This window comes from Alternaria metachromatica (assembly GCF_023757995.1).
Source record: "Alternaria metachromatica strain BMP 0045 chromosome Unknown scaffold_1, whole genome shotgun sequence".
Classification (NCBI taxonomy): Eukaryota; Fungi; Ascomycota; class Dothideomycetes; order Pleosporales; family Pleosporaceae; genus Alternaria; species Alternaria metachromatica.
In genome coordinates, this window is record NW_026055492.1 from 2209651 (window position 1) to 2235878 (window position 26228).

The following is a 26228-nucleotide window of genomic DNA, read 5'->3' on the forward strand; positions in this document are numbered from 1 at the left end:
GCCCTGCCGCCCTCCACCCGCAAACCGAGCTAGCGGACCGAATAATCCGGGGAACGCAGGGGAGGCGCGACCCGCTGTTCAGAACACTTGAGCCGTCTTCAGCTTTTCTTCGCGACAAGTGTACCGACAGATGCTTTACGCTCACGAGGACGGCATTTACAGCTAGCAGTGGTCAATTAGCAAGCTACCTTTCATCTGCAGTCTTGTCACTGAACGCCAGCCCCGCTCGCCACTACTCGGCCTCTTAATATACACATATTGAGCTCCACCTCCACTACCCACATAGTATGCCAGCGGTTCCTGAAAGACCAGGGATCTTCGTGTCGTGTGATCCGCCATACCTTCTTCAGGGTTCTGGAAGCCAATACATGTCTCTGTCATTACATCACCACTTGCGCACGCTGGAGTCATTAATATCAAAGATAAACCCTCTGGCTATTATACATGCATCCTAGTCTAAAAGGCGACGGGGAAAGGTGGCTCTACAAGCCTCCCTATAACCTATGATGAATGCAAAAGCTACCTCCTCCACTGCGACGTCCAACCGCCAATAGGCTGATAGTACAGAAACACACTGCTCACGCTCAAGTCCGACGACGTCGTTTACTCGTCGTCGTCCGGGTTCGTGTCGGACTCGTAGATAAACTCACCCGGAGTGGAAGCCTCGGCCTCGCCCTCATCCACCATGTTATCACTGACCGGCGCTGCAGCAGTTGTTACTGATATGCCTTCTGGTCCTTGATCTCCTGAAGAGCCCGACGCGCCAGGGGCAGGGGCAGGCACGGCCTTCTTTACCTTGAGCTCTAGGAGCGTCTTTGGTTCTGAAGGCTTGGTGTCTGTGAGAAGAATGACACCGAGTGTTGGCTGGTGATGGGTTAGCTTAAGGATCTTCGGCGTGGTGAGCAAATGACTAACCTTCTTCACTGGTACATATCGTTCGCTTGGGAAGCTGATGTACTTCACTTGGGGCGGCAGTACACGCGACATGTTCTCCAGCTCGTAGCCAACCTTCTCCTTCTCAACCTTCTTCTTTGAAGACTCCACATTTTGGGCACCGTCAGCCTTCTCGCCGTCTTCCTTCTTAGGGTCCTCGTCTACGTCCATCTTGTCGTCGTCTGCAGGCTTGGGTGTGGTAGGAGTGTGGTCCACATCCATGCTTTCCCTCCGCTTTTGGCGCTCCTTTACCATCCGTCGTCGCTTATCTTGAGCGGTGGTAGATAGGACTGCGGTCTTGATCTTCTCGGGCGCCTCTTCTGCCTTGACCTCTGCGTCTGGTGGGTAATCGAACATGCTTGGCCTAGTGTTGCTGTGGAACTTGAACGACGGGATTTCCAACTCCTGGTCTAGACCAATGACGGCGGTAGACGTGAAGCTCAACGACAGGAAGTGAGTCAGAGGGAACCAGTACCAGTACTGGGTGAAGACGGCCATACCGACGATGGCCGCCATGTTCAGGTTGCCGGTCGGCGTCTGCAGACCGATTGTGCAATTCCTACCTCCGGCATCAATGATACCCAGGGCAAGAGCAGCACCGAACTTGGCCATAGCATCCTCGTGGCGATCGCTCACCACCTTGGCGAGCTGCTTTCGGATCGATGCTACCTTGGGGTTCATTGCCTCGTTTTGCTGTACCATGATCATGGACAGCGCAATCAAAGCACCTTGTCGGACGAAGTCGGTTGAGTCCTTCATCATTGGCTCCAACAGATCTATGGCCTCTGGGAGACCAGTTCCCGCGCAAGCAATGCCCAGAGCCATGGTGGCTCCGTATCGCACATGTGGGTTGTATGACTCTGCGAGAAGCTCAACCATGCGGGGAACACTGCCTGGCTTCCTGAAGAGGATGAAACCCAAGCTCATGACTGCAACTCTTCGTACATCATCGCTGACGTCACTGACGGCAACGTGAAGTAACCTTCGGACGGCCTTGTTGCTACCTGTGCCACAGTACGCAAGAGCGATAGTCATGATACCTCCGTATCGCAGCGTTGGGTCTGGGTCGTCGAGGAGACCGTTGATGAGCTCGTCAGCAGCCTCTTGTCTGCCGTACATGATGAGTGCCATACCCATGGCTAGACCACGAACAATCTTCTCGTGCTGTGTGTCGTGCGCGTACTGGATCATGTCTTCGAGTGCCTTGATGTTGCCAGTGCCGAGCATGACAAGACCCATGGAGAGACCGACAGCCTCACCGTTGATGGCGGAGTCTGTGTACAGAACGTTCTTGAAAGCCTCGAAGATCTCCTCGGAGCCAGTGCCCATGCCAGCAACACCAAGACCGAGCGCACCACCATGCTGGATGACCTCTTCAGATGCGTTCTGGAACTGCTTCAGGAGGAGATCGAGAACGTTGGATCCGTGGTTCGCGTAGATCAAACCAAGAGCGTACAGTGATCCACCCTGCTCGTAATGAGAGCCCGATGAGACACTGTCCTTGGGCAGGTAAGGCTCAAGAAGCTTCTGCCCTTGTGTGATGTTGCCGCGGTGGATGACACCCAGAGCAGCGGTCGCGGAGAACTTGGACCAGTTGACTGCCTTTCCAAGCCATTCCAGGTTCTCGCGGAAGAATGTGTCATTGGTAGTGCCAGCATTCATGAAGGCGTTTGCGAAGGTAACACTGGAGTGGAAGATAGAGTTCCTAGCCTCTAAGCTGTCGCGGACCTTGTTGAGCACAGCCTTGTCTGTGCGGTTGTTTCTGTACAGGAACTCGAGGTTCAGTTCGATGCTCTTGGTTCCGCGAAGAATGTAGCGGACATTGTTGTAGACCTTGATCTGATCTTCACTCGCCTGGTCACCCTTTGAGTTGCTAGTATCCACATCTGCGAGCAGAGAGTCCGACTCGCCTGCATCCGAGGGTTTCTGCGCGTCTTCCTTCTCAGCTTCCGGCAGCTCTTCCATGATCTTGGTGAGGAACTCTTGTGTGCCGTTCTCATAGAGGTCGAAGGAGATCTGGTATGCGACTGCGCGAGACTTGTCGTCTCCTCGCTCAATCAGCTGCTGGATGAGCTTCGAAGCCAGCGAGTGCTGGTTGAGGTATACGACACACTTGGCGATGGAGAAGTAATCGGGGTTCGGGATCTGGTCGTCGTTGAGGAGATCCAGAATCAGGCGGAGGATCTCGTTCCTCAGGCCTCGCTCTTGTACCACATTCATGCAGATATCGAGAACGTACTCCATCAAGTCCTCGCTCTGTGCGGAGGGCTGCGCAGGCTTCTTGCCCTGCTTCTTTCCGTCCTGGCTTGCGCGAACGATTGACTCGCGCAGAACATCGAGATTCCGCGCCTCGATGGCGATTCCGACGACCTGCTTGTAGTTACCGCTCTCGTAGCAGCTCTCGAATATCCGCCGCACAGTGCTGTGGAGGTTCTTCTGTACGTTCCGCTGCAATACCATCGGGGTGGGGTGGGCCCCTGGTACACCGGCATTGCCTCCTCCGGGGAGTGTAGGGTCGAATGTCGACGAGTCTTCCCTGGAGAGAAGCGACTTGGAGGGTAACGCGGACTGGGAGAAGGGCGTTATCGGCGAAGCAAGACTGGCTGCAGTGCTGGCACCTCCTGCCGCGTTTCCGGAGAAGGATGTGCTCAGTTGAGGAGGGGCCTGGCTCGCCTTGCTGACCGGTGTCGGGGGGTTGTGCATGACGGACAGCGCAATGTACGTGTCTAAACATTTGGCTGGAAAAAGCAAGTTAGCAAGCTGTCCTCGAAGTCTGGTGAACCTGCTGTTTCAACCCATGATGAAGGTAAACATGAGCTGAAAGTGAAGCTCGGTTGTCCGCGGTGCCTTACCCAGTATTGTCTCCTCGAACTCGGCTGCCTTGTGGATGTCGAAGAGCTTGCCTGCGCCCAGGGCGAAGACCATGCTCTCATTGTACTCTTGCAGCTGGTAGTACACCTTGGCGGCTACCAGAGCGGCCAGCTCTCGCTCGGGGAACGAGTCGTCTTCGTAGAGCGCCTCACTATGACGCACCCATGTTAGCAGCTGTTTTGATGGCGATATGGCGATGAGCGCGCGTAATAGCTCAGCTGAGTTCCTTACATTTGACTGACAGACCCCGCGACCTCTGGCCACAGCAGGTCGATCTCCTCGTTCAGCCGCTGGAGGGCGAACGAGCGCAGGGCCGGGTCGGGTTCCGAGAGGAAGCCGACAACACCGGCGGCGGACGTGAGGCCAACCATTGTATTGTGTCTTGCGGGAGCAATGTATGGCTTCGTGTAGTGGGACGGCCGTCCGCGTCGTGGGTGGTGAGAGAGGGAGCTGTTGTTGCGGAAGTGGGTAGAAGCGTATGGAGCTGCGCTGTGGCGCCTGCGGCTTGCCTGAGGTCAAAGGATAATCTGAGGCGGTGCTGCGGCGGACTCTATGGTGACGGTCGCAGTGAAAGAGGGACGGGAAGATGGAGGGTGGGTGGTTGATGGGGGATGGCGTGGCGCCCTTGTGGTGTTCGGGGAATCGTGTACGTGATGGTCTAAACAGTAGCTCGTGAGTTTCGGAAGCGGCGACCCTGGTCCACTTTGAGCATGACATAATACGCTACCGGCGCATCACTCCTACGATAAGCTCCGGACTTCCACGTCACTTTGAGCATGCACTTGGATGACAGTCTGCATGGTACGAACAGGGATGGAACAACTCATCCGAATTGACAGGTACTCTGAAGTCTACATCTGCATAAAACCAGGAGTTTGTGAACATCCCAAGGCAATGCAGTCTCCTAGGCTTGTGTCAAGAGTGATACTTTATAAGAGGTAGGTGAAACTGGGTATCTTAATTCTAAAGACTAAACTCCGTATAATGCTGCTGATCCCATCTTCGTTGTGCCTCTGGATATGTAACGCCGCAAAGATCAGATAATAATAATACAAAGCGCCTCATAAAAGACAGAACCTGAATAGACCTGGCGCCTGAATCAGCACAAAATGAGCATAATCGAACATCCAGCATCAATTTAGGCTCCACGGTGTTCAGTTTTTCCCTTTTTTCTAAGCGGCATGGGTGATTATGCGTGACGCAACCCGCAGGTTGTTCATCATTCCGCTGATTATGTCCTCAAACTCGGTAGGCTGCTTGAGCCTCACCTTGTCTGCCTCAGCGATGAGAATATCAGAATCCAACTCCAACTCCAGCTCATGGTTCTTGCTAGTCCCTTGTGTGACCTGCGTGAGATCAATTTGGTATGCGCCCAGCCATGAATATGACATGCGGTCTTTTTGTCGCTGCATACTCTCCAGCGTCTTTCCTGGCTCTAGCGCGGCCTTGAGGCTGTCAACCGGGCCCGGGAAGTCGATTTCGAGGTTGATACCGATGCGATAGTCCCACTCTGTCTTAGGAGAGCTGATCTCAAGGTTCCCTATCCGATGTTTTATCATGGCTCGCACGAAGTCGCCCGTGTTCTTGTCGCGGGTTACGCGGACCTTCTGCCGGGTACCGGATGCGCTGATGAGACGCTGAACTATAGGATTCAACATGGAGAAGCCTTCCTGGTCGAGTTCGTAGAACATGTCCGTCTCGTAGGTATGTCGGTAATCGATCGGCGGGCGCGGAGCACCGGGTATCTTCGACTGCTGGACCTGCGCGTTGAGGGCGTGGTTCATGCGCTTGTGTTGCAGAGCAGTCATAGTGCTTTCAAACTTGACATCCAAGGCTTCAGACTTGATAACGCATTCTGTGTTCCAGACCCCGCGCAATCGCTGGTCGGTCTGCTTTTCTAGGATCTGACCCCAGCGCGCTTCGACTTCTAGTTGCACCTTTGGATCTGCGATCGCGTTTCGTACCGCCTCGTTGTTGACGGCTGTGGCCCAGATGAATTCGCATACTTCGTGCGCGACGACGTCGTAGAGTTGCGCATCGTGGAACATTGGCCGCGCGAAGCGAGAGAGTCCAGATGCAGTGGCTGCTGGAGGAGGAGGCGCGCCGGCATCGCTGTGCGCGTGTCCGTTTCGTTCGGCGTTCGGCGACGGTTGAGGTCGCGGCGGCGGAGGGTGAGATGGAAGCGCAGGTTGCGCGCGTGAGTGTGCCTGGGGGACTACAACAGGCGGAGGGGGACGCGACTGTTGACGTTGTTGCTCTTGCAGCTGCCTGAGCTCAGGTGGAAGCTGTTCGCCTTCGCGATACGCCCATATGGGCTTGGGGTCATGGCGCTTCCGTTTCAGTGACATATGCTGCTGGCTGGGTTTAGGCGTCGGTATCTTTGCGGCGGGAGTAACAGGGGAGGATGCGGGAAGGGAATGGGGGTGGGAGAGTGAACGGCGCGGTAGCACCGATGCTTCCCCATCGTGATTTACTAGCGCAGATATGTCCATCGTGGGTTGTGGTAGGGTTGTGCGTCGGACTCACCATCGTGTACAGATGCCTAGTGTTGCTGGGCGCACGGACGATTCCACTCTGGGCTCCTTTGTTCCAACGTTGTGCCGCCTCAGGTACCTGGGTAGCTACTGCCTATCTAGCATGCGACCATCACTTGGAACTTGTGCGAAGAGGTAATCATTAAAGAGTTTGCTTGATCCGCTAGTGTTTACACCAAATCTTGTGTCCCTATGCGCCAGACCGTCATTTGCGCAAACGAGTCATGTATATGCGCCTCCTGTGCAGCGCACTCCACACCTTCTATCTAAACAACCAAACGTCCGCTCCGACGCTACCTTCACGCGTCTTGGTCAAGGCCAAGGTCTTCCTGCGCTGGGACAATGCGGAGTGTGTTGGTGTGTCCCATTCCTCCCCTCCAGCCCTGTACGCAGATAACTGGATCTCCCTTGCTGAGAACACCGAGCTTGATGGCGTTCATGATTCCCCACTTCAAACGGCGGTCAACATCCTCCTGCCATGGCTCCGTCTTGAAGTCGGGCTTCTTCTCGGGGAAGTAGAACGGGTAAACGCCGCGGTACAGGTGTGAATACTACTCAAGTTAGCCAAGGGAATCCCTGTGCACTGGAAAAAGCAAAACTTACCCTAGCAGCCATCTCGTTGCGGGTAACCATGATGATAGGGCAGACGGGGCGGTACTTGGAGACGAGGCGGGCGGTGGTACCACTAATGCACGTTAGAATCACAAATGTACAACCTGCTGGGAGACTCACCTCGTGGTCAGGACCAAGATGGCGCCAGCGTTCTGCTCGAGACTGGCACTGACGGCAGCCATGGCACAGGTCTCGGTAGTAGGGCACGGGACGGGAGCCAACTTCCTCAGCTCATCGAACGCGTTGACGTATGGGATAGCGACCTCGGCGAGCAGGCAGGTCTCGTGCATCATGGTGACGGCCTCAACGGGGTAGTCACCCTTGGCGGTCTCTCCAGACAACATTACACAGTCGGCACCGTCGAGAACAGCGTTACCGACATCACTGACTTCAGCGCGAGTTGGGCGCGGGTTGTAGGTCATGGACTCGAGCATCTGGGTTGCGCAGATGACGGGCTTTCCGGCAATGTTGCACTTGGTGATCATCATCTTCTGGGCGATGAAGACCTGGCTGGGCGGGATCTCGATACCAAGGTCACCACGAGCGACCATGACACCGTCGGTCTCCCTCAGGATCTCGTCGAAGTTGTTCACACCTTGCTGGTTCTCGACCTTGGCAATGATCTGGATGTCCTTGCCCTCCTCGCCGAGCACCTCACGGATGGCAGTGATGTCGCTGCCACGGCGGATGAACGAGGCGAAGACCATGTCAACCTTGTTCTTGACACCGAACTTGAGATCGGCCTTGTCCTTCTCGGATAGCGGGGGAAGATCAATGTCGGTCTTGGGCAGGTTGACACCCTTCCTCGACGAGATCTTGCCGTTGTTGACACACTTGCACTTGAGTGTCTGGTCGTCTGTGATCTCGAGGACCTCAAATGAGAGGACACCGTCGTCGACGTAGATTATGCGACCAGGTGCGATGACCTTGGTGATGTTCTTGTAGTCGACGTACATGTTCTTGTCGTCGCATGCCGTGGCATATTGGTCGTCGGTGGTGATGTTTATGATGGAGCCAGCCTTGATGGGGATGTCGGCATCGCCCACAGTGTTACCAGTTCGGATCTCTGGGCCCTTGGTGTCAAGGGCAATAGCCAGAGGCCGGCCGGGTTGTGTCCTCTCCGCCTCGCGCGCATGGTCGATGACGGACTGGTGGTACTCGTAGGAGCCGTGGGAGAAGTTCATGCGAACGACATTGAGACCAACTTTGCGGAGGGAGTTGATCTTCTCGGCGGAGTTTGTCTTGGGACCGATGGTGCAGATGATGGAGGTTCTTCGGTACTCCTTGGCAGGTGTGTACTCAGTGTTGAGCTGGCTGAGCCACTCGATCCTGGTCCTGCCGGAGTTGAGGTGGTCTAGACTGTATTGCTGTCAGTAGGTGTTGGAGTTGATGCTTCTATGTAGAAGCGACTTGTAACGCGTGAAGATTTGGGCTCAACTGGTAGATCTTCTGTGAAGAACTGCTGGCGTTCTGCTGTAAGAGAATATTCTATACGTACGCGTTCGCCATTTCTGCTGATAGTGTTCAGAGAGAGGGCTGTGAAGGGGGAAGACTGAGTCGCTGTCGCGGAGTGCGGGGCCGATTAGAGAGTCTGTATGAGGGACTCCAATTGAATGCGCGACGGCTGGGGGATGAGAGGAAGAGAGAAGAACAAGCTGCTCTCTGGAAAACGGCGGTCGACGGGTTTATCTTGTGCTGCGACGGGCTAGAAGTTTTGTTGGCTGTTGAGCGTGTTTTGGAGGGGCAGTTAGTAGCGCGCTAGTATGCTGCTTAGTACGTGGGGCTGCTGCACCCTGCGGCGGTTTGGATATGAGAATTGGAAACAGATTGCAGTCAGAAAATGGTCTGGAGACGGTTTGGTTGAATAAGAGTCTTTCGTTATGCGCCGAACCCTGGGCCGACTGCCTGCTGGACACGTCCCATGGTTGACTGTCGTGACGCCCATTTGCTTCTTCCACTCCGCCCACGTTGTCGCCTCATTGCCCTTGAACATCCCGCCCAGATAAGCCAGCCATCCGACGCGCATTTGCAAAGCGATTGAAAAATCTCGGCGCCTTCGCTCTGGGCGTATCCGGCTAGTGGGCGGTTGTGCTGGTGCGCGGCCGGCTGCTGGCGTGTAATGGATTTTTCAGTGGGTTACCCGCGCGGAGATGGTCGAGTCTTGGAGGTTTCATGGGGTCAAGAGCAAGACATCGTCGCGGCAGGCCCTTGTTATATAGCAGGCGCACCTGTCGTAGGGTCCGCTCCTAAATCACCCGCAGCTGCTCCGCATGCTTGCCCGAGGTCAAAGGGAAGGTCCCATTGATGCGACAATACGGTCCAGTTCCATATTAGTGGGGACCGTTCTGCGTATCTGAGCCTGTAGGACATCGCGGACAGTCGCATAGGTAGTCGATAGAGATAGTCCCGCGACAGACATGCCAATCTATGGGTAGCACCTGAGCTCGATCGAATTGATGCACCTGTCACATCGGCTTTTAGACCCTCTACACTAGGGAACCCTGAGGTCGTGTGCCAGCGCAATCACATGCAGACAAGTGACTAAGGAAGGGCACCAGCCACACCTCCACTCTACACCGCATCCCGCATCCTGCACTCAACAACAACACCCACACCCACCGAACCTCCTGAACCCCAGTCGCCACGCTCTCCCCAAGCAGCCTCACGTAGCCTCACATTCATCCGCCACCTCCCACGTCGCCCATCATGGTCGTATGTCTACTACTCTACTACTGCGTTTGTGGACCACCGAGTCGCATGTTCCGTAACTCACACAAGTAACAGCTCGGCAAAGTCGCACATTACGCCTTCGATGCGGTATTAAGTACGCACCCTCACTTTCGCCCCAACCATATCCATCGCTAACAGCACCCAGTATCCGCCTTCCTCGCCGGCGTCCGCCGCTCGACTGGCCTCACGTATGTCCCCATCCATCCCTCCTAAGCGCCACCCAACCCACCCCTCCTCCACAACCCCCCGTTTCGAGCCGCGCAAAATTACAAGATCGGAGCTAAAGCTAAACCCAGACCCAGTGTGAAGCCAGATACTTTCGGCGAAAACCCCAGCGCCCAGAAATGGTTCGAAAGCTACCTCTGGGTCGGCGAGACCGTCATGGACCAAAGCGTCGCCTTCTTCGGTTCCAGTTCCTACTTTGAGCGCAAGCGATAGATGCGTTGTATACCCTTCAGCGACGAAGTCACGGCGAAATGTGATCTGCGGATGTGCGGAAGATGAAACGCTACACGAGGCGGGCGACTAGAAGCTCTGGCAGCTGGGGCTGGCTAGATGAGTCGTGGTGCGTCGGGCACAGCTTGGCGATACCTGAATGGCATGGAAGTTGGATGAAGAGCACGGCGTCGAGTTTCCCTCTCGATTAGCAGGCAGACGGCGTTGGGGCGAAACCATTGTCTATGAGATTACGAATCAAAATTATTCCAACATGCCCTCTCTTCGCTATCGATAAATTCAGGCCTGTTTGGCTATCGCTACCCACTGGATGCAGGGTATCATATGCGTATGTGTGAATCAAGAAAACAGACAGATGACCCTACTCTCATGTCCTCCTTTTGAACCTAAATCCAGTCTCCTCATCATCGCTATCGTCGTCCCTTCTGCCAAACCTCCCCTTCTTACTAGCAGGCTGCCCACTCGCAGCGTCAGATCCTCTCTTCTTCCCCCTCTGCGTCTGCGTACCCTCAAGCTGTGTCTCTACAACCCTCTGCGTCCGTCCACTACTCTTCTGCGTTCGTTGTTCCGGAACCTCCTCGTCGTCCGGTCCGCTATCTTCCACATTAATCACTTCTTGCTGCGCCTGAGACTGCGTGGTCCGTTTTCGACGAGTGAAGCCACCGACTTCTGGCTCTGACGAATCGTCCGCTGCTGCGTTGCGACCGCGCCGGCTATCGCGTGAACGGAAAGAGGGCTCGGTGTCTTCGAGGAAGAAGGCGTCAGTGAGGCCGAAGCCCTTCTTGGCTGGTGCTTCTTCAAGCGTGACGATGACTTTGTGGGCTTGGACGCCTTGTTCGGCACCACGGCGACGGAACTTCTTAAAGTTCTTGCGGCCGTTCCACTCAGCGTTCCAGCGCTCGTTATTGGGTTGACTTTGATTGCGCGAAGGGCCTCTGTTCTGCCGAGGTAGAACGTCCATCTCTTCTATTTGGGCCAGGTTCTTCAGCTCAGTGATGTCGATACCTTCCAGCGCTTCACGCAAGCTCTCCTCGTCTGCCTTGCGACGCTCCTCTTCTTCTTTGATGCGCTTACGGGTATGCTCACGGATATTGATTTCCTTTTCGGACTTGTCTTTTGCCAAGTTGAGTCGCTCCCGGGCAGCTGCTATAGTGGACGCTCTCTTCACCGGGCCCCCTTCTTCGGGCTCCACAGAAGCAGATGGGGCACGCGTAGCCGCTCTTTGTGCCCTCATCTTGGCGGCCGTCGGGAACAGGGTATCCATCTGCTCTTCTTTCTCGATCGTCTTTCGGGCGTTTGATGGCGGAGAAGGTTGACTTGGTGTACCTGATGCGTTGCGTGCTTGCGAAGCTGTCATCGATACTCCTCGTGGTTGTACAGACTGCTGTACGTCTTCCACTGGAGGATTTTCAACCTTCAGCTTCTTCTTCGGGATGGGCTCGTCATCATCAAAGCCCGTGAAGCGGCTCGTCTTTGGCCGGTGGATCCGCTTTCGTGGATTGATCTTTGCGGGCTCTTCCGCAGGAGGTTGGTTCTCCTCGGGGGCCTGCGACGGTGCTCTAAATTCAGACATTGGTGTTGGTTGACGCATAGACCGGCGACTGCTTGCGACCTCTGGTGGTGCAGTAGCAATCACGTCTGCGGGCGGGCTTTGTATTGAGGCACGGTCCCCTGTGAGAATCGTGTCGAGAAACTCCTTCTGTTCGATTGAGCGCTGCCCAAGTGCCTGATCGACGCCGATCCGAAAGCTCTTGAGCCATTCGTCCTCGACTAGTACGTTCAAGCGCACCGTTATGACAGGAAGCTTGTCGCCAGGTTTGCCGCGTCGCTTCTTTCCTGCCACGTTGTGGACGTAATCGACATACTCGTCTACCGTTGTCTCGCCAAGTTGTAGATTGTATAGTAATGCCTTGCCGCCTCCACCAGTGACGGGATCCAGCAAGCTACTGTGTTGGCTTTCGCTCAGAAATATAAAGGTCAGCCCAGAGAAGACTTCTGACCGCGAGGGATCAGGTAGCAACATCTCATGTGGCTGGTGAACCGGCTCTTTGTCAATTCCAGGTATGTATTCCTTCTCCGCTGGCCACCATGCATCGAAATCCTCTTCTAGCTTCGAAGGCAAGTAATTGTTTTCTTCATCGACCGATGGAGCAGCCACAACGAGGACTTTATCGAGGAACTCTGTAGTGACGATGTGTTTGGCTGAAGTCAGACCCGAGAGGACTTTGGGAAGGTTCCGTTTTGCGGATACGACGTGGGTGGTCTTGTCGAATACGAAATCGGTAGTAGTCTTGATATCTAGGGTGTGTAGCTGCGCGCTGCGGGCTTTGTTCTCTTTTGACTCCTTTGAAGCATACGTAAAGACGACTGGGCGCCAGACAATCTTGAACGGCGCATAGCTGGCAGCCAATCTGATGGTATGTTCGGTGCCTTTCAGGGTCTCGCGGCTGTATTCTATCGACCCATCGGAGGCCTTCTGGCTCTTCAATGTAGTTTTCTCGTCGATTGTGACTCCCTGCCTGCAACTCAGATCCGTCACCTCAATCTGTGACCTCTTGTGAAGCTTTGTGCCGTCTTCTGGTGCTGCGTCATACACCTTCAGCATAACATGCTTGCGCGAGACCGCCTTGTTGTCGATTTTCCAATTTTTTCCTTGTGGGCCATCTTTATCGTCTGATTTGGTGCGACCGAATAGTTGCTGTGATCCGGGGCGGAGCCACACGCGCTTGCCTCCGAAGAGGCTCTCGTGCTCCAGAAACCACATTGCGGGGGCGTCGGTACAAGAGGGCTACAAGGTGTGTAGAGGGACGGCGGGTGGGATGCGCATTGTCGTGCTCGCGGTGAGACTGCGCGCGCAATGTTCTCTTGTGGCGTTGGCTGTGTTCACGACTCTAGGCTGAAGTGCGCCGAGTCCATGCGCGATGTCGCGGTGTCAGGTGAGACGCTAGCGCTCCTGCTTCCTCTTCACGATTCCAGCAATCGCGATCAGGCATCACCCATCACTAATACCAGCGTCACAACAAACTACAAAGTCACTCTTCTAAGGTTACCATGCTATTGCACTAAGCTTGGCGTCTTTGCATGGACCAAACTGCGACTTTAGAGCTTCATGACTACAATTATCAACCTGTCCAAGGATCCCCAACCCGCAACCACCTATTATACTCATTCTCCCATGCCGAAACTTTTCTGGGTGCCCGGAAGATCCCCAGATACATGTTCTTCACAGTGAACGAGTAGCCATTCACTTGTGACGCGATGAAGGTAAAATGTCCATTAGGATATCTACAGTATTCTACCAGCAACTCGCGCAACCCAAAACTGTGACCCTCTTGGGTATCACAAAACGAACAGCAGACGAGCGATCGACCTAAAAATAACGACAACACAACATCTTCTTCCATCCCATTTCATGCCTGCACCTCAGACACAGTCTCTGAAGCTTCCCGCATTGCTTGTTTGGCAGCGGCGTTCTTTTCTCTCTCCTGCTGGATTCGCTCAGCATACAGACTCTTAGCTCTCATAGTAGGGCCCCATTTATAGATGAAGAAGACCGGGGCGCAAACGAGAGCGGAGATCGCGAACAAGACCCAAGTCGAATTTGTAACACCGAGCTTCTTGTACATCGGACCGGTGTAGAAGGAGCAAATACCGGCAAGGACGTCTCGAGCGAAGCCATTACCACCGGTGGCTGAAGCGGAATACGTGCCTCCGTACGCGGCAACCATGTAGTCGATCGTGGCGAAGTAGATGGCGAGATTTGCGCATCCGATCAGGACCGCGAAGATGAGGGGCGCAATCCAGGGAAGGGGTGGGCCGGCTACTACAAACGCTGACCCGAATAGGCCAATCGGCAGGAGCAAGACGATCCAGCGGAGGGCTGATAGTCGGCTTTCGGGACTCAGCACTTTCCCGTTGCTGCGCTGCTGATTGTGTTTTCGGATGACGGGTACGTAAAGCACTGCTGCTAGCCAGTAGCCGATGAAAAGAGCGAACAAGGCGAGCCCTAGCTGACTAGGAGTGAAGCCCCATCCGTCCTTACCGAATACGTAGCCGTATGACTCGAGGAAACTGAAGATGAGGGCGTCGCTGAATCCACTGAGCAGCGACAGGAAGCCAACGATCGGTTCACAGACCAGCATCTTGTATGGCCGACCCATGATCTTGCCGCATTTCTTTAAGTTCAGCTTCTCCGTCTCGGTCGGACCGACGACATTGGCATCTGGGTTCTGCTTGCGTTGCTTCTTGGCTACCTTGTTAAGCATGATTGTCGACCTGGTCTCCGGCACGAAGCAGAAGTGAACGAACTGAACAGTGGCGCCTAGGATAAGCTGGATCCAGAAGTTCCATCGCCAGTGAAGGAATTGCTCGATGGGCCCTCCACAGATGCCGCCAATTACTGGAGACAATTAGCATTCCATTCCTCAGACATCTACGACATGAGCTTTACATACCTGAACCTAGACAGCTCCACAAGCTGACCCAGAGGATAGGGAGCTGCTGATCTTCGGGATCGAACATGTCCGCAACCATTCCGAGTGTGACGGAGCCGCCGGCAGAGCAGATACCGCCGAGCAGACGCGCAGCCAGCACATGGCCCCAGGACGTACTGGCACCGGCCATGATCTGCCAGATGTTGACAGTGAAGAGGGATATCTGCATGACTGGCCAACGTCCGTACTCCTCGGACCAGGGTGCCCATAGTTCGCACCCAATACCGTACAGGATCAAAAACCAAGCCATACCCGCTCTTGCGTTGGTAAAATGGTTGCTGCCGAGATGGTAATGCTCGTTGAGCGGCCCGATTGCGTTGGAGTAGACCGCTGCGTTATAGTCTGTCGCCTGTTAGCCTCGTATGACTAGACGGTTGGCAAGACCACTTACTCATGCTGGTTTGGCAGAGTCCAACGACAGTCAAAATCGCCCATTTCTTCTTGTTTGAGAACGCATACCCGGTCTTCTCATATGCGTTCACTTCGTTGAGCTCCAGGGGGCCGCTGGGTTGGGCTTGACGGCTGTGTGTCGCGACCATCTCTATCGCATCCGCAGCTTGCTTGTTGCGGGGGCCAGAGCCACCAGAACTGGCGTCGCTGTCGTTCCTAACTTGGGTCGTCATGGCTTGGTGTTATCAGTAAGTTCAGTCGTGGAAGTTGAACGGCCTGTAAGACACTGAACTCTAGATAAGGCAGGGTGCAGTCGGCGGTAAATCTGGGAATGTGAAGGTTGAAAGATGGAGAGTGCGGGGAGGCGACAGATCTTATGGCTGGCATGCACGGCGATGGAACTTGGGACGAGAGTCCCAGCTCTGTACTGACAAAGGTCAGCACATATGCAATACACCTCGATGTAGTGGACCCCGTTGACGGAAGCGCGAGACGGCCCGTCCCCTGCTACCATGGTCCTCGAATGCGTCCGCGCACATTTGCTCGCGATTACCAGCATCATTTTCTTCGATTCAATATTAACATATCTCCGCTTTTAAATGGACTCAAGCAGAGACACTACTAGCCTGGAATGGCATCAAAAAACATCTCTCGCAACACTTGCTGCTCGACAGGCGTAAGTTCATGCACACCAACCCCTCCCCAGGAATGAAAGTCTGGTTCGGAACAACGCGGGGAAGCATTACCACTACAATCATGCAGGCACATCATGGGCCGAAACCCCTCGCTCAGAAGTAGTGTACCAGTTTACCATTTCCAGCCATTTTGAGAGGCACGTGAGCAAAGTCTTCTCGCGTATGCTCTCCACACTCTATCTACATCGCTCTCCATTGGCCCGAGCAAATGTGCAAGTCACATGAACAATACCTCATCACCACCTCACGATGCTCAGCCTCTCTAGCCGCGCATGTGATTCTCAGGACCAGTCGAACACATCGTCCCCCTCACTACTGCCATCATCGCTCCACTCCCACTCTTCATCACCCCACGGCCGCAACGGTGTCCAGCTGATTCCCCTTTTGCACTCAAACTCGCGCTGTAGAACTTGGAAGTGCGCGTTCAACTCTACCCCCAACTGCGTAAGTGCCGCCTTCTCGTCCTCGGCACGGGATGTCGAAGTTATGTGGGTCGTATGGTTGCGTATCTCATCTTCGCTGATGGGTTTGAAGAGATGCACCAGTGGCCGGGATTCGACTGGGGGACGGGAAGTGGAGTCGCAGTTAAAGGATGTGAGTGTGATGGATGGCTTGCCGTCCTGTTCCATCTCGAGCGTCTTTGTGTCTGGCATAGGCGCACTCCTCTCGCTTGAGTTCATGTGCTTTGCGTAGTCGTAGGCCATCTCTAGGTTCATTGAGGAGCCGCTATTTACCACTTTGGTACTGACAGCGCCCCGTGTGACTTCGTGCTGCGAATCTTGGCGTTGCGTTGACATAGCGGCGCTGATACTTAGCTAATACCAGCATGAAATGAAGAGTTGTGTCACTTCTATACGCACTACAAACGCGAGAGTTGAAACGTCACAAGCAAGCAGTCAGTCGCATGTCTCTCTGTTCGGAGACAAACGCTCATTGTTCGGTGATCAGCAAACGACCAACAATGAGTGGTGTCAAAGGATTTGCCACGAGACTTCACAGTGCACGAGTTGTCTAGATGCGCAATGATGTTCGTGTCATGTATTGTTTCCACTGATGGCGACGACATGCGTATGCACCAGTCGCAGACGTCGCTCCTACTGTGCGACGATGTTCACCAGTGTCCTACCCCATCGAGTAGCAGAGTCCTTCCACTTTGACCACAGTAGTCAAGAAGATGGGCATACTAATGATCAAGATAATCCTTCCCCGAAACTCCGACTCCTCAATCAGCACCGAGCCTTGAATGGTGCGGGCGGACGTCCGCTCGTGAAGTGAGAGCCTGTATGTGTTTGTGATTAGCGTGAGTCTGCCAGGAAAGGAAGTATATGCATACCACATAAGCCGCCGTTTCAATGCACACGCGGGATTTGACACAGTTCATGCCGATCCCATAGCCTCCCACCATTGCTGGTGAGCAGAGCAGACCTTGACAAAGTATCTGTCAAGCTCGGCGCGCTGCATAACCATGAGCTCGCGCTCAGGTGCCACCTTCTCAAGATCCATCTCATGCTCCATTGCGCGTATGAGCATGATATTCTTCTTGGCTTCGTGGTTGAGAGGAGCGCGGTTGGTGGTGTTGGTGGTAGCGACAGTCGTGGGTGGGATACTAGGCGTGGTAGACTTCTTAGCAATGCATGCGTTGAGCAAATCTTGTTGCACGCGCAAGCCCTAGAATCTGTTAGTGGATATACATTGCATAGATGTGTTGAGACTCACTTCTTCAACATGATCGATACCGGTTTCTGACATAGCCACCTTCCAGGCCAAAGCCTCGCTCGTGGCGTTGACCTGTTCCTCAACTACCTTGACTGGCGCCTCGAACACTTTCGCGTTCGGGTTCAGGTCTAGCGAGCTGAGTTGTTTGTGAGCTTGGACGAGGTCGTCGGTCTTGGTCCTCAAATGAGGAGGTATCGACTTCTTGCGGATGCTCTCAGGGCGAGGGCTCTTTGTACTAGCAGTCAACGTATCCTGTCCAGCGCCTTCTTGCATGGCTTTCTCAATAGCGACAGCCCAATCTGGCGGCTGGCTCTGGGTGGGTGATGCTGAACTTGTGGAGGCCTTCGGTTTTACTGGGTTCTCTGGACGGCGAGAGTGAAACACGAACATTGACTCCATCGTTCCCTTAGGAGGACCCGCGACACGTGTGGCTGGCTTGATCGCGGACAGCTTGGGCCTAGAGGTCTGAACATGTTCTTTGACAGCATTCGCTGGAGGTGAAGCGGGACCAACACTTTGGATCACGTCTCGAGGGAAGCCGGTGGTGCGTGCAGCTGGAGCTGGCCACTGGCCGATTCCACGGCCCAGAGAGCTTTCGTTCACGGATGAAGATAAGGCACCAAGCTGGGTTGTGGCAAGCATCTTTGCTTCCCGTCGGAACGATTTACTGCGGCGGTCGTGTTCCGGATCGCGATTGAAGCGCGGGTCCGGAAGACGTCCAGGCCTAGCGATGCTGTCTGCATCCGGCTGCCCTATATCGCTACGTCAGCGTGCGTGACGAGAATTCTCATGTCTGAGATTGCATACACGTCTCAGCCTCTGGGGGCGGCGGAGGAAATGCATCCCATACAAGGGCGGGGGCCGCAGTGACTACACATCGGTCAGTGTTTCGATGTCAACACAACAGCAGATTGACCTGCGGCGTCGTGGAGAAAGCTCACCTGTATTCTTGGGCGTGAGGAACGGCATACTCACTTTGAGAGCGCGAGTGGTAGGAGATACTGAGTTCGCAGATGTTGAGACAAGGTTGGAAGAAGAAGTGCGGCCAAGGTTGTTGACGAGGCAGCCGACTAGTTCTTGCCACCGATCGGATTCGAGGTGAGCGCGACTTCCCGAAGCGGAAGCAGCAGCCTGGAGCACTAGCAGCTGAAATGTTTGCTGGGTGACCACGAAATGACGTCGACTTGCTGATATCGAAAGACCACCAGGTAGAAGCGGACTGAACTAAGCCCTGGAGAGGATTACTCGAATGGAATAGTAGCTATGCGATGGAAATTTTGGATATTGCTGTACGTGAAAAGACTTTGCTCGGAAAAGCGAGATAACAAGATGATCTGAGGACTAGAGGATAGAAGAGGAGGCAGGACTGGGAAGAGTAAAGCCACTTCACGGGGCAACGGCGTCTCTCACCTCGAGGGAGGGACATCGCATGCTTGACTTCGCAGAGTATTCCCAATTAGAGGGATGCTCTTGCGAGTCACTAGAGTGTTGCAGATATAGAGTAATGGAAAGACCTTCTTCTTCACACCGACCCGAGCGGAGGCCATGGCTGACGTGAGATTGAAGACAATGAGGGACAACCGTCGCAATGCTCAAAAGCTGCGCCCGCGATTCTGCGAATGAAGAGGAATATGCGCCTTTCTCTACGGGCTACGTTGTCATCTAGACACGCGTGTAGCTCTTCTCTTGATGATGTGCCCAGCGAGGTTTGTGCTGCCTCAGAAGTGGTGCCACTAAGAGCCGGCCGCTAACCAAATTCATCGTTGATGACTACTACTATCCCACGTGAGACCGCGACAAGCGGAGATCTATTTCTACATCCGATCGTCGTGCACACAGGTTCGTTGGGCTTTGGGATTTCGCGTAGGCATCGTTCGACGGTTCAGGGAACGCAATCACTCTTACGCACCGTACTCACGCCCTGAGTTTGCTTGCTTAACCACCTGCAGCGGCTGTTGCGCGTGGTAAGCTGCTCAAGGCTGCGAAAGCACGCACACTGGGTCTCCACGACCAGCTTCACTCACTTTCCTTTCTTCGTCATTCTTTCATTTAACGAGTCGCTACCTTAATTGGTAGTAAGTGGATCAAACTGCACCTGCCACAATAGAGCAGCCTCGCACTTTCTTCGGTTGCGGCGAGGGAAACTTGCTCTCCCCAGTCCGAACTCGCCATTTTCGCACTTCTCTCAAAAGTCATCAACTTCTTCCGCAAAATGGCGGGAAAAGTCACTTATTCACGGCGCCCGAACAAACGTCGCGCACCTCATGATCGCGATCCAGCAGATGAGAACGACGACCGTCACAAGCGGAGTAAAACTAATACCGAGCCAAATGGATCGCGCCTACCGACACCACCCTCAAGCCGACGAGGAAAGAAATCCTGGTTCAACGGTCCCGTCTCCATTCCTGATGACGACATGAACCCTCCGCGCTCCATCTTCGATAAGGTTCTCGAGAACAAGAAGCACCAAGCCCCAAAGCCGCATCAGCGCAGTGTTCAGGGTGACCGTGAGAACTTCAAAGGCCTTATGAAAACGGGGCACAAGTCGAGAGAACAAAATGGCTGGGCGAGGAACAGCTCTCTGCCAACGCCACCAGCGGAGGCCCAGAAGAAAGCCCACCAGCAAGCACGGAGAGATGAGAATTTCGCGCGGTACAAGGGAATCACTCACAGGAGCGAGCCGGCGGCACTCAAGTCGTCACCCACGGCGCCAAACCAGACATCGCGGCTCTTCGAGCGGGTCATTAAAAATGAGCAGCCGAAAGCACCATATCAGCCGAAGACATACAAAGCTGAGGAGATCGCAGCACCACGGCGAACTATAACGGGGGAACGTCTGTCTAGAAGTTCAGACCAAGCCCGCAAGTACGTCTCAGACACCACTGACCTTATGCACAGAACTGACTATATCAGATTCAAAATGAACCAGACCGACTCGCCTCTCCTGCAGCTCCCCGAAAACGTGAGGAACCTCATCTACACGTACACACTTGGTGGTAAGACTATCAACATCGGCTACCAGACCTATCACCTTACCTTTGATCCTACAAAGCCCAAGAAGGTAAAGCGGGTTACACCCATCTTCAAGTATCAGTGCACAGTATACGATGGTACTCAGAATCCCTTTAAGACGATATCTCAGCCCTGGGTTAAGAGGCCCACGGTGTTTACCATGCTCAACGGTGTCTGTCGTCAGATGTACCAGGAAACAGCGACGCTGCCTTACAGGCTCAACCTAATCGCCTTCGACTCGTATAGCATCATGTTCAACTTCCTGTTCATGGAGGACCGCCTGCGTCGCGAGCATCTCGATGCCTTCACCGAGCTTTTACTATCGGACCAGCTACCCGGGTCAAATGCACTCGCCCGCTTGAGCAACGTCAGCAAGGTGTATCTAGGAGTCACACAGGAGGGAAAACCTAAGGGGTGGTACCGTGTAGTGCGTACTCAAAGCGAGGAGCCGAGACTTGCAAGAGTCGTGAAGTAGTGTAAGGCATGCTTGACAGCATGAGTGTGCACATGTGGGCTTGAAAGGAGTTTCGGCGCGACTGTATGGCATTTTTGTTTATCAGTTGCATGACACCCGGTATGGCAACGACGTTATGAGTCAGCTACACGCCACCATTTCATGGGCAAAGCCAGTATCTATCTGGTAGCTTGAAATAGATTCCCATAACAGAGGCGATTATCTACATGGACAATTGCGTTGCTTCTTTCCTTTTTTGTACACGTATAGAGTGTTGAGTCAGTGGGGTGTAAGTCTGACATGTGAAAGAGGCGCCAGCTGTAAGCCGGTCGGTGCCTGTGCGAATGGCCACGACTGACTGTGTCACACCCATATTCTTTTTGAGGGTGCATCGTCTTATGCATAGAGCCTCGTGGACTCACAAGATCGAAGATGGCGGTCAAAACAGGTAGGGATGGCTGCCCCACGTTGCAGCTCTCTCCAGATCTGCCGTCTGCAGCGCGGGATCGCGATTTCGGACGAGCAACTATTCGCGGCGCTACACGGCCTTTCTAAACTAATGCTGCGTGCCCACAGTTCATAACTAATGGCTTTTAGGCGTTGAGCACAGCAACAGATGGTCAGAGGACTCTCGGCCTTTGATACCAGCTACACGTAAGACACATGATCCATGACTGCATGTGCAGTAGTCTGCCAACACTGGACCTGCAGGTACAGGTGGAAGCTGCGTGTCGTATCAGCGTCGGTTGATGACTACTGCCGACGCGACACCTTCGCCAGCTTTGTTTAGTTGATCCTTGCCGATGACGATGTACCATGCGCATGTCCCCACGCTCCCTAGCATGCGCTGCACGCATCGAATACTTCAAAGGCGTCAATGCCGACCCTTCTCGCGCTCGTTTCGTCGTCCGGCGACAACATTGCACAAGTATTGAAGCGGCAAGCCTGTGACGCACCTTCCGCGACTTGCGCGACCGAGGCGCATGACCACCCGCAGTTGACCATCTCCGGCCACCCTACACCGCGTCTTCTCGAAAAGCACTATTACTAGGCTACAGACTCCCTCGACCGCGACGGACTCCCTGGAAACCAACTTTCCTACTCCGACACCACCGCAAGCTGCCTTCACGACCACTCGATCTACCGATCCTCCTACCACCGGCTAAGCCACGCTTCGTAGGATTCGCGCATGGCGTGTACCGGCGCTCGATGTTATTGCTGTCTGACACCATTTTTACAGGCGGCAGTACGCGACTGCACGTAAGAGGAGGACAACATGGGCAGAAATCCATAAGGAAGAGCAAAAGCCATGGTGGCTTCCTCGGACCCCTGGTGCAGCTGGCCAGAAATCCGTTGGGGACTCTGGGCGACCCAGCAGGCGATTACCATGTTCCTGAATTAGCCGTGGATGCTGCGGAAGCAAATCGTAGGCAGGTCCTGTACCTGCACATGAAAGACGTGGGTCCCTCAGATTGGTGGTGCCCTTTCACATGCTGACGAGATCGCCACGCAGGCCGAGACATACGACCAATGGAAAGCCGCCGCGACCGAGCTCGATATCCTAGAAGGAAACGAAGCCTGGAAAGAAGAGGACGACACGCCGGAATACAACGTGAATCTGGTTGCTGCCCGGCTGAAAGAGCTGGACGATGCTCGCATGAGCTGCGATGTGAAGAGGATGCTGTTCCTGATCAGGACCACCCTCACACGCGGATTGGGCGACATGGGCGACCTGCGTCTGTACAAGCACTCGCACATTGGAACCAAGCGTCTGATCGAGAGGTACATCGAGTCGGCCCAGCAAACCATGGCCGCTCTGCTGGACGTCTCGGAGAAGCAGGGAGATCAGTGTCCTATCGAGCCGCGGCGGCTGGTCGACCAATTGCTTCAAACACGCCAATCATTCGGTAGGAGCGCATTGTTACTCTCAGGCGGTGGAACCTTTGGGATGAACCACATCGGCGTCGTCAAGGGTCTTTGGGACGCTCGTCTTCTCCCACGCATCATATCGGGAGCCTCTGCAGGCAGCATCGTCAGTGCAGTCCTATGCGCAAAGACCGATGCAGAGATCCCGGAGGTTATGCACCAATTTTGCTTTGGAGACTTGAACGTATTTGAAAGCCCGGATCACCCAGAAGGCATGATCAACAAAGCAATGCGCTTGATGAAGTCCGGAGCTCTCTTTGACATTGCACATCTCATGCGAGTTATGCGTGATCTGCTCGGCGATTTGACCTTTCAAGAAGCCTACAACCGGACTCGACGTATCTTGAACATTCCAGTTTCGACTTCATCGCTCTACGAACTGCCCAGACTCTTGAATTACATCACAGCGCCGAATGTGATGATCTGGTCTGCAGTGTAAGTAGAAGGAGGACATGAAACTTTGTGTTCATGCTAACTCTACGTAGGTGCACGTCTTGCTCGGTTCCGCTCGTCTACAAGAAGGCATCTCTGCTGGCCAAGGACCCGAAGACCGGCCTGGAAGTACCTTGGGATCCAAACCCTGACGCGACATGGATCGATGGCTCAGTAGACAACGACTTACCGATGACCCGGTTGGCCGAGATGTTCAACGTGAATCACTTCATTGTCTCGCAGGTCAACCCGCACGTTGTTCCCTTTCTGGCGAAAGAGGAGGAGATTGTCGCTGCAGAAGCCCAAGACGCCGTCACTGGTCCCGGTTGGATGAGTCTCTCAGCTAGTCTTTGCAAGGGTGAGGTAATGCACCGCCTCCAACAGCTAGCGGATACTGGATTCCTCCCAAACCTTGTCACAAAAGGACGTTCGGTGCTCAGCCAGCGATACTCAGGCGACATCAACATCTTCCCTAAGATCAACTACGCGGACTTCCCTAGAGTCTTGAGCAACCCCACGCCCGAGTTCATGGTCGGATGCATGCTCACTGGACAGCGAGCTACGTGGCCAAAGCTCTCGCGGATACAAAATCATGTCGCCATTGAGCTTGCGTTGGACGACACGATCCAGAAGCTCAAGGGACGACTCGTCTTTACACCACAGCAAGACGTCAATATCAGGCGGACCAGCTCTCAGGATAATGATCTCGCTCAAAGAAAGCGAGCGAAATCGACGCATAAGATGACGCGCTTCGAGCTCAGGACGGAGCCTCCTAGCCCTGTGTTACGAAAGTCTGCACCCACCAGTCCTCTCTTGTCTCGCGCAGCCTTGAGAGCGTCCTCACAACCGCTTTCCGTCGCGAAGCAAGCTCAAGGTGCAAACAATGCAAGGCGCCAGTGGACCGAGACCATCCAACTCGATCCCATGTCGTCCACGAACGACACGTCTGACCACGACTACTTTGCCGACCCCGAGTCAGACACTACGGACAGGCTCTCTTCACCCTCGCCTTCTACATCACCCACCTTCACCGGTCCTACCCTCTGGCCTTCAACTCCTCAAGCCACGATGCAAGCCGCCCCACAGCTCACGCTACAGCCCACGCCACAGCCAACTCAAAGTCCGCTCAGTCGTCGCACCAACACGCTGTTCAACCTCACCATGACCTCGGCAGCGAGATCCACTTCCAATCCCAACGTACCCAGCTCACCAGAACTGCGATACAAGCGCCTATTCCACCCTCCAGGGCCCGCTACACCCGATGTTAGTGTAGGCCCACCGATACTGGATGTAGAGCCCATCAACACCACACGTTCGCCGTCGGCCAGTAGGCCTGGTAGCCGGCGTGGTAGTGCGTCGGGTCTACCGATCGATCCATCAGGGACGAGGGGCATGCTGCTGAGGAAGAAGAGTTACATGTAGCGTGGATCACTGAGCTTGATATCTTTTTCGCGATTACCCTTCTTATACATAGTCTTTCACATTCTGTTAACCCTTTACCATCTTCACACACCTTTTCTTTTGTTCAACCAGCATGGAAGGCGAACCAGATAGGTCGCTACACGATTCGAGAGAGTAGACTGGAATAGCAACAGCACACAAGAGTAGTGATACCCCTTCCGTGTACCGTGTCTCTATAAATATACATAAGAAGTAGCAGAGACAACACCATACAGATGATGATATAAATACACAATACAAATCCAACATTACTCATCGTCATCATGATTACCTCGATCCCTCACCCGTTCATTACCCACCCATCTCAAATCATTCATTCATTCGTTGACCCCTCCGTCTCCCTAAAAACCTGCTTAACCTCCTTCCCCCTCCACCGCTCAAACAACTCATACCCGAACACCAGCACAATCGGCAAACTCACCATTATCGCTGTGACACGGCGCGACGCGGGTTTGTATTTGGGTGGCAGCCTGATGTCGGGTGTGGGCTCGATGAGGCGTGTGGGGTGTTGGCGGTGCGGTGGAGATGGAGGTGCTTGTTGGTTGGAGGGACGGATGCTTGTTGGGTAGGGGTTTGGCAGTATGTGGCGGGTGGAGGTTGTGGGTTTGGAGAAGCGTGGGTATGGGTTTGTAGCAGAGGGATGTGGTGGTGGTGGGGAGATGGGTGAGGGTGCTTTTGTGGGGTGTGAGGGGAGGGGGATTGTTGTTGGGCGTGGAGTGGTGGGAGTCGTGGTCGGTTTTGGAGGTGGAGGCTTCGTGGATGCTGATACTGCTTGTTTCGACGGCGAGGACGCTGGTTTCGTTGTCGGTTCTTGGGTCTGGGGTTGTAGCGCTGCAGTCTTCTTGTCCGTACTCGATGCTTGTTTCTCCACGACCTTCGCAGCCTGTGCCTTCTTCAACGTCCCTTTCGCTTGTACCTCCTCTAATATCTTGCTTGTAGACGGCGCAACGGCCGTGGGTTGTTCGGCCGCAATTGGCGACTGAGGCGCATCTTTCTTCGCGGCAGGAGTAGCAGCAGGAGTAACAGTCTTTGCGCTTTTCACAACTGTCTTCTTCTCTTTCTTGACTTCCACGGGTTTCGCCTTTCCAGCAGGCTTCGCGGCCACCTTCTTTACGGCCGCCTTGCTCGCTTCGACCGCTGGTATTGGCCCCGCATCCTCGGCTACGACTTTCTTCGGGCGACCGCGTTTCTTAGCCGCTGGGGCTTCGCTTGGTGGCGGTGATGCCATTTTTGCTATTCAATTGGCGTGCAGACAGCATGCGCAACGTGTCTGAGGTTGTAGGGATTGCGAAATGGGCGTTGCGACACGGCGACTAGGGCGGGCGCATTTCGAGGGGTGAAGCGGGAAATTTTGGGCGAGTATGATTTAGGCGGAGATGAGATGCGATGCAGGGATGCGCGCGCATCCAACGGTTCGTAGCGTGTCTGGGGGACAGACGTGACTTTGCTGCATGGCGACTAGTTTGCATGAGGGTAGCTAGCTAGGCACTCCATGTGTACTTCATTTCATTCA

The 26228-nt window shown here is 54.3% G+C and overlaps 11 protein-coding genes across 11 annotated transcripts; 3 read left to right on the forward strand and 8 right to left on the reverse strand.

The window, feature by feature from the left end:
• Window positions 1–603: 603 nt before the first annotated feature.
• On the reverse strand, window positions 604–4175 carry J4E83_000703 (uncharacterized protein; the record flags this gene model as incomplete). Its single annotated transcript, XM_049327664.1, has 4 exons — window positions 604–864; window positions 916–3671; window positions 3786–3955; window positions 4036–4175. 4 exons carry the CDS (start codon window positions 4173–4175, stop codon window positions 604–606), a joined length of 3327 nt encoding a protein of 1108 aa, XP_049193809.1.
• An 801-nt stretch (window positions 4176–4976) lies between these two features.
• Window positions 4977–6296, reverse strand: J4E83_000704 (uncharacterized protein; the record flags this gene model as incomplete). The annotated part of the gene is made up of 1 exon (XM_049327665.1): window positions 4977–6296. One exon carries the CDS (start codon window positions 6294–6296, stop codon window positions 4977–4979), a length of 1320 nt encoding a protein of 439 aa, XP_049193810.1.
• A 341-nt stretch (window positions 6297–6637) lies between these two features.
• Window positions 6638–8459, reverse strand: J4E83_000705 (uncharacterized protein; the record flags this gene model as incomplete). The annotated part of the gene is made up of 4 exons (XM_049327666.1): window positions 6638–6889; window positions 6942–7023; window positions 7071–8309; window positions 8449–8459. 4 exons carry the CDS (start codon window positions 8457–8459, stop codon window positions 6638–6640), a joined length of 1584 nt encoding a protein of 527 aa, XP_049193811.1.
• Window positions 8460–9656: 1197 nt separating this feature from the next.
• On the forward strand, window positions 9657–10118 carry J4E83_000706 (uncharacterized protein; the record flags this gene model as incomplete). The annotated part of the gene is made up of 4 exons (XM_049327667.1): window positions 9657–9662; window positions 9735–9774; window positions 9826–9868; window positions 9983–10118. 4 exons carry the CDS (start codon window positions 9657–9659, stop codon window positions 10116–10118), a joined length of 225 nt encoding a protein of 74 aa, XP_049193812.1.
• Window positions 10119–10503: 385 nt separating this feature from the next.
• J4E83_000707 (uncharacterized protein) lies at window positions 10504–12900 on the reverse strand (the record flags this gene model as incomplete). The annotated part of the gene is made up of 1 exon (XM_049327668.1): window positions 10504–12900. The coding sequence occupies one exon, from the start codon at window positions 12898–12900 to the stop codon at window positions 10504–10506; it is 2397 nt and encodes a 798-aa protein (XP_049193813.1).
• Window positions 12901–13546: 646 nt separating this feature from the next.
• On the reverse strand, window positions 13547–15252 carry J4E83_000708 (uncharacterized protein; the record flags this gene model as incomplete). Its single annotated transcript, XM_049327669.1, has 3 exons — window positions 13547–14535; window positions 14591–14971; window positions 15021–15252. The coding sequence occupies 3 exons, from the start codon at window positions 15250–15252 to the stop codon at window positions 13547–13549; spliced, it is 1602 nt and encodes a 533-aa protein (XP_049193814.1).
• Window positions 15253–15995: 743 nt separating this feature from the next.
• J4E83_000709 (uncharacterized protein) lies at window positions 15996–16511 on the reverse strand (the record flags this gene model as incomplete). Its single annotated transcript, XM_049327670.1, has 1 exon — window positions 15996–16511. One exon carries the CDS (start codon window positions 16509–16511, stop codon window positions 15996–15998), a length of 516 nt encoding a protein of 171 aa, XP_049193815.1.
• A 580-nt stretch (window positions 16512–17091) lies between these two features.
• On the reverse strand, window positions 17092–18399 carry J4E83_000710 (uncharacterized protein; the record flags this gene model as incomplete). The annotated part of the gene is made up of 4 exons (XM_049327671.1): window positions 17092–17382; window positions 17431–18182; window positions 18238–18300; window positions 18372–18399. 4 exons carry the CDS (start codon window positions 18397–18399, stop codon window positions 17092–17094), a joined length of 1134 nt encoding a protein of 377 aa, XP_049193816.1.
• A 1243-nt stretch (window positions 18400–19642) lies between these two features.
• J4E83_000711 (uncharacterized protein) lies at window positions 19643–20917 on the forward strand (the record flags this gene model as incomplete). Its single annotated transcript, XM_049327672.1, has 1 exon — window positions 19643–20917. The coding sequence occupies one exon, from the start codon at window positions 19643–19645 to the stop codon at window positions 20915–20917; it is 1275 nt and encodes a 424-aa protein (XP_049193817.1).
• Window positions 20918–22345: 1428 nt separating this feature from the next.
• On the forward strand, window positions 22346–24676 carry J4E83_000712 (uncharacterized protein; the record flags this gene model as incomplete). Its single annotated transcript, XM_049327673.1, is given in 3 exon segments — window positions 22346–22354; window positions 22368–23257; window positions 23308–24676. 3 exon segments carry the CDS (start codon window positions 22346–22348, stop codon window positions 24674–24676), a joined length of 2268 nt encoding a protein of 755 aa, XP_049193818.1.
• A 352-nt stretch (window positions 24677–25028) lies between these two features.
• J4E83_000713 (uncharacterized protein) lies at window positions 25029–25943 on the reverse strand (the record flags this gene model as incomplete). Its single annotated transcript, XM_049327674.1, has 1 exon — window positions 25029–25943. One exon carries the CDS (start codon window positions 25941–25943, stop codon window positions 25029–25031), a length of 915 nt encoding a protein of 304 aa, XP_049193819.1.
• Window positions 25944–26228: the final 285 nt, after the last annotated feature.